At 43.8% G+C, this 17,542-nt stretch overlaps 1 protein-coding gene across 7 annotated transcripts in view; it reads right to left on the bottom strand.

Annotated features, from left to right (window-relative positions):
- Positions 1–17,542, bottom strand: part of epha7 (eph receptor A7) — a 66,019-nt gene that overhangs the window by 14,831 nt on the left and 33,646 nt on the right. For all 7 annotated transcript variants that reach the window (XM_071899252.2, XM_071899254.2, XM_078290102.1 and 4 more), the window contains exon 6: positions 1,354–1,478. In XM_071899252.2, the coding sequence (XP_071755353.1) occupies positions 1,354–1,478 (125 nt within the window). The remainder of the gene's footprint in view (positions 1–1,353; positions 1,479–17,542) is intronic.

Raw genomic sequence — 17,542 nt, 5'->3', positions numbered from 1 at the left:
GGAACCATGCAAATATATTATTCATTTTAAAATTCGGTCTATATGAGAATGAAAATAAGCGAGGGGCAATAAAAATCGGTTACTGCGAGGCTTTGTAATGTTTGTAGATTTCAGTAGATGTCACATTTGAATTCTTGAGTCGAATACTACTCACTTATAGAGTCTGCCATACACAGAACTTAAAGACATACACTACCAGTCAAACGTTTGGACACACCAAATTCTTCTTTATTTTTACTATTTTCCACATTTTAGAATAAAAGTAAAGACATCGAAACTATGAAATAACACAAATGGAATTATGCAGCGACCAAAAAAGTGTTAAACAAATCAAAACTATCTTATATTTTAGACTTTTTAAAGTAGCCGCCCTTTGCCTTGATGGAAAGGCAAAGGCTTTGGAAAGAAATTCATACATAGGCATCAACTTCACTATTTATATTTGTCTAAGAAACAAATTTCAAGCATTTAAGCATAAGCCTTTAGACCAAAATGGCTTTAAGAGAATGAAAAACATAATACATTCAATCAGGTGTGTCCAAACTTTTGACCGGTAGTGTACGACAACGTCTTCCACATCGAGGAATCCATTTGGATGCACAGGCTGCACACATTGTGTATTTTGCTGTTGATCTGTAAATGTTTTGCTCGGCAAAAGCCCAAATGGAATGCCAGGGTCTGTTAGGGGTGTAGTCGTTGTTTCCAATTTTCCACTTTTACAGCTGGGCAGACCACAGCCACAGTACGTGACATAGGAGACTGATTCCTCCGTGCGTGAGAGGCTGCGGCCAACAGGACTGGCATGCACAGCCCCGCTACCCAGCCTTTGATTTGTGGGGTTAAAACTCGCTCCATTAAACCTCGCTGTAAAACGCTGATATGTTCAGACTTAAAACACAGGGGGGAAGCAGTGGTGTAACCTATGTGAAGGGGAAAAAGAGATAACAGTAGCAGATTGTTAATTCTGGCGGTGCAACAGCCATGCAGTGTGTGTGTGTGTGTGTGTGTGTGTGTGTGTGTGCTAGCATGTGCGTGGGGGGTGGCTGTGAAGGACTACAGGCTGATTAAAATCTTATGAGCATCTCATTCATTATTGCAATTATGAGACAAAGAAGGTACTCGCGAAATCTTGTGAATTCCACTCACAGCAGCATGCAGATAGAATACAAAATGAAGAGTAGGCAAAAAAGCGAATGTAAAGCCGAGAGATGGAGGGGGAGGGGGGAGGGGTTTCGGGAGGGAGGGAGAGCGGCGGTTCATAAAGACACACACAGTCACACACACACAGACACCAACACATGTGCGCTGACATGCAAGACGGGAGCGTACATCAGTTATTTGCTGCCAACTCACCTTTTCATAGTATTTGATTTCGTATTCTGTGATGACCCCGTTGGGTTGCTGCGGCTCCTGCCAGGAGAGCTGGATGCTGCGCTGCTGCACTTTCTCCTTGATGACCTCGCTGACCTGGGACGGAGCTGTTTAAACAAGGCATGTCAATAAGCGGAGGGCAAACCAATCTCTGCACACACATGCATACACCCAGGCACAATCAGCCACACATAGAGCCCCGCTCCGCCCTGTCTCTCCGCCACTGAGCTGATGAATATTCACACGGCCGCTCCTAAATGTTTACACCTCATGATCGAAATTTCAATTATAGTGCAAACAGCGGAAGGTAGCGTTATCCCAGTCAGTGTAAAACTGCAACATGTAGATTATGAATGACAATTTGGTTAAATTAATTCCAACACTGCCGGTGGAACAAGCAGGCACTTATTCTCCCTGATGACTGAGGTGTTCAGAAAGCCTCTCAGAGGGAGAGGGATGTACCTGTAACCTTATGGCACCAGTCTTATGCACGGCAATTATCTGTTGCTCTCTGCATGACTCAGTTTAAGTGTCTGGCTGCCAGTATTAAGTGGTACCACATTTAAATTTGTTAAACAAGTGTACACACTGCCTTACTTTTTTTTTTACTGTCAATACTCAAAGTTAAGTGATGTCACTGAACTCATGCAGATGAAGCCTAAGCCCACTGTTGTCCTGTAATGGCTCTCATATGGCTCTATCATCTACTGCAAGTACTACTTATACTACTACTACTACTGCTTCTACTGGTACTACTAATACTACTACTACTACTACTACTGGTACTACTAATACTACTACTACTACTACTACTGGTACTACTAATACTACTACTACTACTGGTACTACTAATACTACTACTACTGCTTCTACTGGTACTACTAATACTACTACTACTGCTACTACTGCTACTACTGCGACTACTAATACTACTACTACTACTACTACTGCTACTGGTACTACTAATACTACTACTACTACTACTACTACTGCTACTGGTACTACTAATACTACTACTACTGCTACTACTACTACTGCTACTACTGGTACTACTAATACTACTACTACTACTACTACTACTACTACTACTACTACTGGTACTACTAATACTACTACTACTACTACTGCTACTACTACTACTGCTACTACTGGTACTACTAATACTACTACTACTACTACTACTACTACTACTACTGGTACTACTAATACTACTACTACTACTACTGCTACTACTGGTACTACTAATACTACTACTACTACTACTACTACTACTACTACTACTACTGCTACTACTGGTACTACTACTACTACTACTACTGCTACTACTGGTACTACTAATACTACTACTACTACTGCTACTGCGTCTATTACTACTGCAATTACTATTTCATTATCATCATCATCATCATGATTATAATCACCATCATTTTTAAGCATTTTTCTTAAAGACCCCAGTGACTGCAAAAAAAAAATTGAGCAAACTTTTTGGATTACTATAGCGTACTCTAAGGAGATGAGGCTAACTAAAAAATTGTGCTTACCAGGAATTTGTGCTGTAAACACCCCAAAATCCTTTCTGTAAACATACTGTGAAATTTAGATGACTCATCCTGCTCTTGGGGCGTAATATTTTAATTAACATGTCTTAGCAAGTTGGAGAGGCTGTCCTGGGGACGCCTTTCCAAGGTAAAAGCCACTTGTCACGAACTGAGCTCCAATTTCTGTGTCACGGGCTCTTTGGCGAATCAGCAAAGTGTTTTCAAATTAAAGGGAAGGTTATAAATCAACAATTCACATATAATAAGGAGGAAAAAAAGAAATGGTCAATGAGGGGCAGTTCTGGATCTGTTTGGGTGTATTTGGCAGTCTGAAATTGAAGTTAAAATACAATGAAACTACAATTTTTACATTTAAATTTTATGTATTTAGCTGATGCAATTTACAGTGGTTGCAACAGTACAATAAGCTTTAATTTCTATATTGTTAATACTGTATGACAGCAATATGTTCTAAAATCTACAATCATACAGTATCAATCAGGTGTAATAATGTCCTGCTTTATTTTTTAAGAACCGCCAAAGAGAACAACCAGCAAGAGAAACAAATGGGATAGTGTGGGATAGTGAAGCTGCTGAAGTGCTGATGTGTCTGTGCCATGTTCAGTGACCCGGCAGGAGCGGACCTCTGTAGCCTTAATGCAGCCTGACCCCAGATTGTTTTAAGATGACCTGCCACTAATGACTCCGGCTGGATTAAACCCTCATTAGGCCTCATCGGCATTCCTGACAGTAATGCACACGACAGCGGACACCCGAGACCTTGTCAAAAACCTGCTGTTGTGACATGTCCCTCATAATCCACCCAAAACACAGGAACAATGTATCCTTTTCAACGCAGACGGGCGGTCAAAGGGACGATTAAGTTTTCATTGCCGACTCACAACAAGCAGTTAGTGCAGCTTAACTTAGTCCAATTTGGCTGCTTTCTCTGCCCTCATCCAGACGGCATCCTTGAGATGCCGCCTGGATCCAGATCTTTGTTCTGGTCGGAGTTTATGGCACCAAAATATGTGTTTTTCTGTGCTGCTGTAATCTGGCATTTGCTTTCACCTCCTTCAGAATTCTTTTTGTACTAGAATCAGTTGAGATGTGGAGTATTTGTACCATTTCTTCTTGGCCAGATGGTTGCATTGACTGTTTGTTTTTGACCAAGGTTAGGGAAAGTTGCTTTTAAAAGTAATGAGTTATTTTACTAATGCAATGCTACACTGTTGCTCTGTTTTTAAAAGTAAGCATATAGCCAGGCATTTTTCTTTTGTCTGCACAAAATGCTGCGGGATTTTCACTTTTTCTACTTTTAAATTGCACAAAACAACAAAAATTCAATATGAAAGAAAAGTAAAAGTAACAACATTCTAATTTCAAGAAATAAGTAAAAACGGATTACAAGAGTTGGGGCCACATGAGTTATGAGTTTCCACAAAAAGTAATGTGTTACCCCCAACACTGTTTATGACACAATCCTAATCTCCCTCTTTGCTCCAAACTGGGGCAATATGGGTGATGCTCCTCACAGCAGCTCAATGAAATCTGTAAAGTAAGTGTGACACCCAGAGACTGATGCTACTGAAGACCTTGTAACTCCAAAAATGTATTAAGAAGTAAATCCTTTATTTCAAATTTGCTATTTGAAATAAAAGATTTACTTTTTAATACATTTTTGGGTTAGGGTTTTCAACCTAACAACAGGATTTTAGCGGAGATATCGCCTGAGCGGCAGAATCAGTTCAGGGTATGATGAGCTACTTTAAAACACAGCTTCTTCTCCCTCCACAGTGTGACGCAGGCTCAGTCACCAGATTTGCCCCATTTACCCCCCTTTGGCCTGCGGCTGTAGTAGCAATGACTCAGCCCGTCCCGTCCTGTCCTGACGAGCCCACCTCCCCCCCCCATCACTCCCTCACTCCGCCACGGGTGACAGGGAGGCAGAGTCCTGTGTTTCCACAGGGATCAGGAGACCAGCGGACGGCATTAGCGGATGCGGCGTTCAAACGGGCTGAAAAGGTGATCATTCCAGGAAGGCGATTTTCAAAAAGCGGAACGAACGGCGCCGGCCTTAAAGCGGCCATTTGTATTTCTCGGGGCTGTGAATAAGGACCCGGGTTGAGCGTTAATTCTAAGGAAACCGGCTCCTCTGGCTCTCTCTCTCTCCCCCGTGGATCACTCAGCCAGCACTGTGTGACAGCCATTAATGACATACTTAATATCATGGAGACCAGAGCCAGTCAGCCACTCACGGACTTTTAACATACCTGTGGGGCTTAGCGTGGCAGAAAATTGTATAATTGTTATGCCGGTCTTAAAGAGACTGTTTTGGAAGGCATTTGTGCATTCATTTTGCATTAGAAAATGTGTTAGTGACCCCTAACACCTCCTCCTGTAAAGCTAACTGATCCAGAAGCCAGTCTGCACCGTGCTCTGCATTTGAATATCTTATGAATACATTAGACACTGGGTTTTTAATATCCTCTTCTTTCACTCAGCCGGCTGATTTCGACTCGGTGGCGGCGGCGGCGGCGGCAAAATGCAAAGCGGAGGTAGTTCATTACATAAGTGTCTTTCTCTGCCTCCCTGCTTGCCTCATGGACCATACCAATGCTATAAACTCATATATTAATTACTGGTGTTTTCAAGATGTGCTCGAGTATCTCACGCCTACGGAAACCGTCTCTGTTGAAGTGCACAAGACTGCTGGCATTTAACTGTGTTTTAAAGGTTTTTAACTAATCCGAGCAGGAGATTACAATGTCAAGAAAATAACATAAAAATCCAGTAGGCACAATGATATCACTGCAAACAAACACCTGACAATATCAAACAATGTAAAAGAAATGTGTTTGACAAGGGGAAACACTGCGAACATTTTGACTTTCATTCAGAAATTGACTGAGCTGAGTTTCCATTGATAATATTGATAATACACTACGGTTAAACACTTTTTTGAGTAGCGTAGATTGAAAAATCCTCAACGTATAACCCAATCGCAGCAAGAATCTATGTTAACATACTTAAAAAATTTACACTGCCAAATAAATTCTTCTTTAATATACTGTAGGTCTCTTCAGTTTCCTCTTTTGGTCACCACAGGGCTGAATATTTACAGTTCATTGTGTTAGGGCATCTGACTAATAGATTTAAGCCTTTTTTAAGACATCTTTTCCAGGAGCCTATTAAACATCGAGATCGGCGACAGTATGTTCCCAGGCAGGGTTGACACTAACGAGGTATGACATAATCAAGATTACTTCTACTTGACACTGTGACTCCACACAGCAGAGCAAAAAGTGTCTGGTATTAAATGTTGGCGACTCAGGAGAAATGGACATTTAAGAATGGGAAAGGATGTGCTGGTGTGTGTGTGTGTGTGTGTCTCTGCAACACAGACTCAAAGCATTTTGTGAAATGAGGACAGACTGAAACCCAAATAATTCCCCGTGAAAGGATTATGTGACACTAGCACAAAGTTCAGGTTGAGGTTAGGGTTAGTGAAGGGAAACTTTGGTTACAGTTAGGCAACTCAAACAGTTTAGTTAAGGTTTGGGTTGGATAAGAAAAACTGCAGCTGAAAAGGAAAACTTCCCTCATGGTATAAAAATAGTTTGCATGAGTTGGGAATTGAACCCGGGTCGCCGGAGCTGAAGGCAAATGCGTCTGCACATCCGCCCCCCCCCCACCCCCCCTGACCTCCACACCTTTACTTTCCACCGCGCTGTTCCAGTGTCAAACTGCTGCCTGTTTCTAGCCGTGTCTCCTCCATGTAATCCTCTCCTGGTGGGGAAACGTATCTCTCTCACTTTCTGCACGGAGCACGCGATTTGCATTTTAAGACATCGCGCTCATTTCACAAAGATTTCATGAGGCCAGGCTGTGTTTTTTGCAGCTGGAATGCCTGTGTGTGTGTGTGTGTGTGTGTGTGGGTGGGTGTTTATGCATGGATGTGTGCATGTTTGCTTGTGTTTCTCCATGTGCAGAACCCAGTAGAAAGTGCGTGGGCGGGTGGATGGTTTGTGCCCCCAGGTACTCCCTTACCCACCCGGCTGAGGAGCTGGCCAGACTGAAACTAGCTTGTGGCCTTGCAGCGAGGGCTACTCATTCACTCAGTAGGGCCACGCACCTTGAGCAAACTTGAATAAAAAGGAGACATGAGAATTCCCTTTAGTGCCGTGTGCACTCAAGAGCAGGCTCAGTGAGTCAGATAGTAAAGTGCGGAGGACAATAATAGACCCGGGCTTTGATGAATGTGAGGGGAACTGTCAAAATCGGCGTGACAAGTTTCTCGCTCTCGGGCTTCAGGGGGCCGGTGTCTCGCCGGTGGTGACGGGACTCCGCGATGTATTTCAGCAGCCGCCGCCCGGTGCCGTGTCACCTCCGCTTAGACCCGCGCGGGAGGATAGCGAAGGCGACCGATGCAGACGTAAATTGTTCGGCCCGTTAAGTAGCGCTTTCATTTCGTGGGAGGGATCAAGGCTTCAGCTTTCATGCGGATGACATCGCTGAGCGGAGTCTTTTGTAACGGAGAAATTCCCAAGCCTCTCCCCAACCACGCCTATATTAGGATTACTCTGCCACTCCAATCTGATCACTCGGCGATCTAAAACTTTTACAAGGCATTCATTAGGAAGATCATGCGGATGGTAGCTGCACGTTAAAGCTGCAATGCCTCGTCCATCAGAGGGCAACGGTATAATTTACTGGAACATTTCTATAGCGCAATGATTCTAATTCATTGTGAACACTTCAGGTGGAGGTGCATAAAATACCCTTGAACTAAGTGTGTTTGAAAATAGAGTTTTAAAGAGACCGGCGGAGGACAGAGTGCTCGCTGCATAACAATGCCGGTCGAGGCAGGGACACCTTTAGTGGCCATGCAGGGAGGTCAAAGGCGGCTCCATTTGAAAGCAATTAGCTAGGCCTGATTTGAAGGAGACCTAGGCGGGGTCTTTCATGTTCTATAGGGCTGACAGCTCCAGAGGTGATGGGATGATTATTAATACATATCTGATGCTTCACCACTGACAGCTCAACAGGACTATCAAATTTCACCTCATTATTTCCCAGTTCAAGGACCCCACCATCATATATTCATTTCTATTCTCTGGATCAACAGAGAGATATCACATCAAATTCTCTTTGCTCCAGACTTTTTCTTAAGTGTAACGTTGTAGTTGGACGGAGATGTACTTATCAAATGATGGTGGAATATGTCATGAAGGAAGAGCAGCTTGCCAATGAGAATTTCTTTAATTAATAAAATCCTTCCTTCGGTCCTTCCCGTGTTCAAGCAAGGAAATGTGTCCTTTGTGTGTGGGTGTGTGTGAGCTGCTGAGTGCATCACCCACACCTAACAGCATAAGTATAGCCTTGTGCACAACTGTGAAGCCAGGAATCAGAATCGCAGTGGAAGGTCAGTGGGGGAAATTGCATTCATGCTACACTGACATGCACACGCAATGCGCAGTGTGCATGATTTCCCCTCCAGTGCCTCCTGACAGGGAGGAGTTCATTTTAACCCACAGTGGCGTCCCATGCTGTGCTCTCTCTCTTATAATATCAAAATGCCATTCAGTTGTGTAACAGATGCAGAAATCATTGGTCAGCTTTGTTACATAATTGTTAAGCCAGCAGGGACCCCGCTTATTGAGGAACCACTCAGCTTCCTTGTGTCGGTGTCCAAATTAGGGAGCAGGGCTGGCAGGCTATCATCAGCGGCTCTTAGCACACTCCCTGATTTCTTCAAGTAAACGGGAATTGGGTCTGCAATAGCCATATTTATCTTCCCTCATGTGGGGCAAGAATAGCCTAATCTCATATCTATTGTAGCATGGCCTTAATTCCCATAATCATATAGCAGTAATGGTGATGTATGAGAGACAAATAATGTGCAATCATTTTCTGCCTATAAGGACCGAATGCTTAATGTGTTTTAAGGGAACGACGGTATGATGTCTCCTTGCGTTTTTCCCCACAGAAACCAGGTTTTAAAAAGGTCATAATGATTAGCTGGACTGACGGGAAATAGTAAAGTGACTCCAGTTACAATTAAACATAAGAAAAACTCAAAAAAGTATAGTGACATGTAACATAAACACAAGACGGCATACTGCGGCCACATTGTGCCAAAACGGCTGATCCAGGATTGAGCCTCTTTATGTAAAATCCTCAGATGTTCTCATATAAGGGAACACAGAGGCCAGTTGTATGTAATAAATGTCCCTAGCTGCCAAATAAGAGCTTTTGTTGACTTATTCTGGCAATCATAATTATAGTGACAATAAACAGCAGCCGGCATGTGTGCATGTGGAAGGGATGGGGCTAAACGGTTTGAGATGCAGTCCTGTTTCAGGGAGGTCGACCTGAAATAAATGACAGGGTCAAAAACAGAGGAAAAGCTCCACGGGTTTGTAAATAAATCTCGGTTTTGTTCAGAGGCCGTTTTCCATCTGAACCCACTTAATCAGAGAAAATCCCCAAGAACTGCCTGGCTGGAAGATGTACAGCCCGATATCCCCATTCTTAATTGCAGAATTTCCTGAGATCCACAGAATTCACTGCCGAGACAGCCTGATGAAGTCATAAAAATATGCCATGCTTGGCCAAATCCCTTTTGGTGGTGAGCCGTATTATAATGATGCTATCTAACTCCAGCTCAGCACATAGAATGTCACAGAGAATACACTGTGAAACAGACAGGCACGGGCCAGATGAGAAATGAAAGAACTGGTACTTGCAATAATGCAGACGCTTGGCTTTGCTTATCCACTGCCTTGCTGACCTTTCTGGTACAAGCAGCTGCAAGGCATGTCTTTTCAAATACATGACCAGGCTAAGCAGAGATATGCGTTTGCATACACAGTGGCTTTATCGTTTATCTTAATAAAACAAAGACTCTGGAGTGAAAAGCCACAGAGCCGATTACGGCAAAAGCCCAGCGTAGTGACTGTGGATATTTACAGGAGTTGCTAAGCAGCCAAAAGGCCTTCCACCTCTTTGCTTCCTTTAAATGTCAAAGCAAAGCCCGAGGCCCCTGCTCAAATCTGAAGCCTTGATTGGACATCTGAGCTGTATGGGGATTGATAAGTGAGATAATTCACGAAATGCACTGTGCTATGGACCGATGGGGCGCGCCAGGTCAGAATCCTGAGGCACTGCTATTATTCTGAGGTTTCAACCCTTACAGTCACACTTATCTACGGCTTCTCACAGAGGCAACTGCTCCTGACTGCGTTCCCGTTCCCTTATCGCCAGTGAATAAATCTTATGTTTGGCATCAGGCATGAAGAATATTAAAATTCTAAATTAAAACTCCACTACCATTTTGCAGAATGGGGGGGACATATGATCGCTGAGGGCTGGCATCATAAACATCCATTTATTATAGAAATACCTCTGTCATCAGGAAGATGATCATATTAATCAGTGCTCATATGCTCTTTAATCACAGTCTTGGACAGGATCCATCCCAGGGAAATCATATCCAGGGCCCCTCCAGCCGCCTCTGTAATTTTGCATGGAACAGTCTGGTCCAACGCACTCTGCTGATTGCCAGCAGATCCAGGCCAAGCCTGCAGCTCTCTGAGACACCATACAGTTAAGTCTATACCTGTGGATTAGAGTCCAAGGCAGACAAGCATGGAAAATGACCCTGCTCCATACTGTGGACAGTTGTGCAGCTTGCAGTATAAGAACCTACGTCATTATCACCCGCCTGGTGCTGTGTGGTCAGGTTGCCGAGCACCTTGAATCTGTCAACAAGTTCAATATACTACCAGATGAAGTGACAGACACACATTCCAAGTTTGCTTATTTGAACATTGGACCGGGGGTTTTGTTATTTCATTTCGAAAGAAGACAGAAAACAATCTACTGCACAGCAAGTGGGACACATCTGCGATTGTGTATACATACTCCATTCTAAGGGGATTGCTCTCATCGTGAAAGTGTAAAATGAATTGGTTGCATTCAGCAAAAACCTGGGCACCGGTTACAATACAGAAAAGATGGAAAACTATGAGAAAGAAATGCCTCTAATGAAGCGGCGACTCCTGACGCCCCTGTGATTCTGACTTCTCCATTTTAAAGGTGTCTTATGCCGTAAGCAAGCGGAGGCATTAACGCTTAGGTCACATTCACGCTGGTAGTCGTGAGGTATGCTCCGGCTTTTCTTTTTTTTTTCTTGAGTCTAGCCATAAATCCCACACTGATCCAATAAATGCCACCTTCAAAGCCCCACCTAGCAACGCCTAATTCTGCCTCACACTTTCTGTCTCCACCGCCGCGCAGAAAACAGAAATGGCTTGCGGAGGTGATAATGACCTTACATGGAAGTCGCAATAGTCAAAGTGGGTGTTGGGCTGAGCATAACTCATTTGACTGCGACAGCCGAGTGTGCCTCTCCATGCGAAAAACAGCATCGGCCTGGCTGGGCAGCGTACGGGAAAGAGAGCAGTGCACCGCCGGAGTACATGCACCTGGTGATAAGGGACAAGGCTGCAACGCCCACCAGACTCAGCAGCAGCCCGTAATCAAGAGGACGGCCTGATGCCGGCAGCCGCGGTCATGATGAGTAACGCAGGCCCAGACACTCCAGACAGACCCGGCTCTCCTCAGCTGCAGACAGCCAGACAGCTTGTGGGACAGAGATTGCACAAAAGCCTACTTAGCCGCTGACTGTAGTTTTGGGATTGGCTTTTTGTGTCTGTCATCAGCGGTGAGCTCTTCTATCACTCATCTGTCTGCTATGAGCTCACTTGATGTCTTCTTTATGTTCAGACAAAAACAAAATGACAGGACTCGAAGGAAACCAGACGGCAACGCGCACTTACGGCTGGGCGTGTCACTTGACTCGCTTCGCACTCCGCAAAAACATGTGCCGAACATATTTGTCCTCGAGGAATACTCCCCGCATGCAGAGTGTTGACGGCTCATGTGCAGCACGGCATAAAAAGTGTTGATCCCTTAAATGATTGACCCCCCCGCCAGCCACATCTACTGTTCGTATATTCTATTAGTTTATGGAAGCAGCTAACTGATTATGATTAATGACTGGTAAGCACAGAAAGAGACACACAGTGACTGGGTCTCTATGGGGCTTATGGATATCACGGGATAAAACAAAATATCTCATGCTTCTGAAACAATTTCAGAGTTGGTTTGCCACAACTCACTGCTTGTAACAATCTGTTTAGATCAAATTTATAACTATGATTTATTATGAAGTGTCATATAAAAGCTGTTTGCGGCGCTAAAAACCCATTGGAGTCTTTCGTACCCACCCATGGTTGGAAATTAGGCAAACAGCAGCAGAAAGAGCCGATTATTCCCAGACTCGAGGACAACACAGCCTTCCCTCTACCCCGAGAAACAATTGCGGATTTCAAATGGCTGCAACCTAAACTGTGCTGAGTGACCTGCTACCTGTAGAAACAAAGCTCGCTCTCAGGTTGCCCGGTTGAACTCGGCGCAAATCAGCCCGAGCTCCCTCTGCCCTACAAAGGCACATCGAGTGTCCTTTGTCCCACCTACGCCCCCCCCAGCCGCCGCTGGCTTCCAGGGTAAGTGACTGGCCGTAATCACCGGGCACAAAATCAGCTTCACTGCATGGAGAGAAGCCCAGCAACACTGTAACACCTGCTAGATAAACAAGAGTGTTTCCCTAGAAAGCAGGGCCCTAATCCTCTTTACCATTCTTTTCTGGGGAAGAGGATAATAATAATGCCAGTGTTTGGGAGAGATTCGTACCAACTCTCAGCTGGTGAAACTGGCTAAGTTGAACTGTTGAAAGTTGAATGACCTTTGACCAAGGAAAGAGAGCTGCAGGAGGCCGCGCTGAGGGGGGAGCTGTTGCTGTTCGCCATCCTGATTGTGTATTAAAGGAAAAATACATCCCAGAACACTTTAATACTGTTAAAAAAATAGGTACTGGTGATGTAGCTTTCATTTCTGGGTCCATTTTGTTGTTTGGTGGTGTATTTTTCTTATTCCTGTGGCCAAATGTAGGCGACTTGACATAATGTCGAGATATTTCCAGTGCCGCTACAATGGCTGTACAATGGAGTTACAATGAATGTAACAAGTTCTCTGGGGCTTGTCGAAAGGCATTCTGGGAAATGTACGAAATCACTAACTGAAGTAGAAGTAGACGAGGCAGGTTGAGGGAAAGTGGGTATACCAAAAAAGTGAAATAACAGATTACTTCAATGGATCAATGACAGGTTGATGATATGTAACAGTGTAAGAGTATCTGTGGGTGGAATTTTCCTTAAGCTGCTCCCTAACTTGTGTTTAAATTCACTAATCTCAGGAGTGTTGCAATGTTTTTCACAAAACAAAGCCCGCAGCTTCTTTGAATGTATTACTTATTGTCTGTGAAATTATTTGTTGTCTGTGGAACAAACTATAAATTATGCGTTCAGAGGAGTGTATGTGAGGAGTGTGTGAACAATGCTTCATTCTTCAACAGTTTGAGCCCGGGCTCACTATGATGTCATTATTGCAAGATAATTATCCTCGAAAATGTATCTTGGGATACAATTTCATAGCTTTTTTTCTTGGAGCAAAGTGTCTCTACTTTGCTGCCAACTACTATATTGGACCTGATAATGACTCTTTCTTCTTTGTCTGGTTACTGCAATTTACTTCATGTTGCACAATCCACCATCATCATTTTAGCCTGGGTAATATGAATAACAGACACTCTAATGAGATGTCAGAGATCATCGGTGAAGCCGGAGAGAAAATACCAGTAACAGTGAGAAAGGCTTCAAAACACTGCTATGAGCTGAGCAACATAATACATCCAGTGCGCTGAAGGTGGCACCTCGTGGCATTAAGCAATCCAGAGAGGTAGTTTTTGTAATAGCTCTATTAACTCTATAATGTTTTCTCATTTTGGGTGTTTCATGGCTTTGTGGTGAGCTTATGGCGAGCTGCTTAAAATGACAGAGCCGGGGAACGGTCAAATAAAACTCTGGGCTGGGCAGATGAATCAGCTTCTCTGCTGTGTAAGAAAGAAACACCGCCTGTGGAAAGTATTGAAATGTGAGGGGGGGGGGAATAGAAAAGGCTGGTGGAGCCCTTGAAGTCGGCAGCCTGATTAAAGTTTGGAGATCGGCCAGACACGAAAACTCAATCTGTACTTACTCCATATATATATTTTTTTTCTTTACTCAGAATTGTATTTCTATTTCCTCAGAGGGGGAAAAGGCAGGTAGAGTGCAAAGAGAAGCTTCTGTCAAAATGGTTCTTTACGGAGGAGAAAAAAAGGGATAAAAACCTATTCCTTAATCTTTCCCCGCTGTAAATACCACGCTCTGGTCAAATAAATTCTCAGCCTCCACATGGAACTAATCAGTAGTCAATGCCTTGAACACATTGTGTTGTCACTTAAAATGCCTGGCCCAACGCAACTGCCATTAGTCACACGGGGACAATTAAAAAAGCTGCCCCAGCCTGTCCTTTGTATATCTGTCTGAATTGCCTTAATCCTTCACTATTAAACTGAAGAATAGTTCGTCAGGCCATTCATATCCATATATCCCACTCTGCATTACGGCCCTGCAGACCTGTTGTGGATTCAGGCTCAGAAAACAACAGCAGGGGGTGGGAGACTGGCTGTTTGTGATGCAGATACTCTACTAGAAGAGGACCACCAGCAATGTAGAGCTCTCTCTCTCTCTCTCTCTCTCACACACACACACACAGTATATCCGTTTGCCAATTTATCGGGCGATAATCAAATCAAAATCAAAATCAGCCAGCTAATATCGTCCCCTGCTAATATGATGGAGGTGAGGCTGTGATTTTACTCGACTGCTTTCGAGGTGTCAGTGTGTAAATCCTGCAATGAAACCTGCCTCACCCCGCCTTAAGGAGCTGCTAACCCACCTAAAATAATTTAATTAGTATGGGTTTTAATGGAGAGTTTTAGAGCCCCGTGGTCTAAATGTTGTTTCAGAGGTTTTTCCACCCTGACGAGAATAAAATTCAAGGGGGGGAAACCCTGAATACTTTTTTTTGGTGAATTTTCTGGCATGAAAACGGTCAAATTTAAAGATATTAAATAACGCCTATCAGCAGCTTCAGTACAAAATCATTGGAATTGGTATCAGCTTTTAAAAGCCCATATCAGTCAAACCCTAATAAACAAACACTTTTACTACGCGTATATGCACATACACATATAAACAAATGCAACGCCTTCACACTTGCTTACAGACTGCAAGTCTCTTAACAATGGCCAGAGAGGATAACCGCACCATCTGAAATTGGACCCAAAGCAGCTTAAGGTTGTGTACCGTCGGAGTGGCAGAGAGCTCGCAAATTGAGAGATCAAGTGAAACATGTTGATTAAGACCAGCGAGGTGTCACATCATTGTCAGCCTTCGTGTATTGGCCACAGGATTTGCCATTACTGTAATTGGTGATTTTTGTCTGATAGGCAGTGAGGGAGACGGGCTTAAGACTTAGTGGGAGGGCCGGACTACCGTTTGCTTTCCAGGGTGCTGAGCTTCTCCCAAACCCCATCCCAATTACCCCCTAACAATGACAGACAGCGGCTTTTGCCACTCTTTGTGTCAGATGGTATGTTTACTTAGCATATCCCCAATCCACTTTGTCACCAGTTAATTGGAGAGTGGTGACTTATTGTAATGCAAATACCAGGCATGTTCACACAATTTAAAGCGAGCTACCTTCAGCTGGCTTGAGGTGACAAACTAACAAAAACCTGGCTGGCTGTCTGGGGGGAAAAGCCCTCTCCTCCTGAAGCAAGCCATGCATATGCCTTCGGTGTAGCAGGGAGGCAGTGTGTGAGGATCCGCCATTATAATGTGTACTCAGTGTCTCCAGTGGCTGTCACATGCTGCGCGCTTTGGACATCCGGAATGAATTCATCTCGCATAAAGTGTTATCAAACGTGATTTAATTTCAGCCAGAAAGCAGAGGATGTTATCAGCAAAATGTCAGATTAGCAAGCTGAAATACATCCAATCAATGCATTAAGGCGAGGTAGATGTAATTTAATTTTGCATACTAGACAAAATCAAATAACGTCATAACATTAATAACTGATTAGCTCCCTTCCTGAGCACTTCAGGAGTGCTACACAATAGCCAAACCTGGTGAAAATATAGGGTCTCTGCAGGCCTTTAATTCAATCTCTCATCTAGAAGTGTACTGCCAAAGTATACTGGTCTTAACACTCATTGTGACATACTTTTTGGCAGCATTCAACACCGAGTCGCCAGTGTGATAGGGAGACGATTTGGGAGGAATTTACAAATTTAATTAGCTCAGTCTCTGAGGATACAAGCTCTTCCAAGTTTCATTTAGATGTAATCTTTCTTTGGAGAATACTTTTCCGCACACGATTCTCACAGAAGAATATCTCTCCTTGGTCTGTACTGTACAGTATATACTGGCTGGGTACTTGCAGAGAGTATATTCACATCCAAAGTGGCAAAAATCGCACGCCTTCAGCATGAAACGGTAATAAAATGCAAATGACGCATTAAAAGGAAAAATCCACCCCTGAAACCTTAAAACAGCTACATGTACATTTCATTATTGGGCCCATTTTGTTGTTTGGTGGTGTCATTTTTATTTTTTCCCCTGGATAACTGTAGACGAGGTGATGTCATGTTGAGATATTTCCAGCAGCTACAATGGAGTTTAATAGCAAAAAGACTTTTCATCTATCCAAAAAAAAAAAAACGGCAAGTTTTGGTGTCAGTCCCTCAGAATCAAAGAGCGAGGGCTTCTTTCTAGAGCCGCCATTTTCCAACCGATGTTCAGCAATCATACAGGGAGAAATCCATCCAAGACCAATTTCTCCACTGACAGTAGCCTCAGTGGACCAGAATGCAATGCAGCCAGAAGACACGTTGAATAAGGGGTGCGGACGCATTCTGGGAAATCACTAACTGAAGGAGAAGTAGACGAGGCAGGTTGAGGGAAAGTGGCTTCACCAAAAAAAAGTCAATTACACTTCCTCACGAAATAACTCCTGGAATGCATTGAACATCACAAATCGCTGATACCTAACAGCGTCAGAGTGTTCGAGGATGGATTTTTCCTTTTAAGTAATGCAAGCAATATGCATTATTAGCAATATAACGCTCTTTATTCCCACATATATTTTCCTAGACAACCACCGGTCCGTCAGCCGCTCCTCTGAAACACAAACAAGGTAATTGATCAGTTTCCAGCTAAAACGAGCTGTAAACTTGCTTTTTTTGCCAACATTCTCCTAAACCACAAGGTTAAATGGGCAATTATTTTCTCGCGACAGGCCCCTCTGACGCTGAAGGAGCGCTCCGGTTCGACCCGATACCCTTTTCACAAATTCTCTTCCAGCTGTCCGAGGGTGTCGCAGAATGAGCACAGAGGACGGCGAGCGCAGAGGGCGGAGGAGAGGATCTGGACACTGATACAAAGGGACCGGTAGACTTCGCGAGGCCCGTGGCTGTGTTACCTTGTCACAGCATCCCTCATGCCCTCACTAACTTCTCCAGCCCAGATGTGGAGCCCATCTGCTCCACAGCCAATACCAACGTCCTGGCGGATCCTTGGCTGCCATAATCTTTTTACTGTTGTTTTATACCAAATCATTAAAA

Source organism: Centroberyx gerrardi, chromosome 18, assembly GCF_048128805.1.
Source record: "Centroberyx gerrardi isolate f3 chromosome 18, fCenGer3.hap1.cur.20231027, whole genome shotgun sequence".
Lineage (NCBI taxonomy): Eukaryota > Metazoa > Chordata > Actinopteri > Beryciformes > Berycidae > Centroberyx > Centroberyx gerrardi.
Note: the sequence above shows the minus strand (reverse complement) of the source record. Positions and strands in the feature narration are given on the sequence as shown.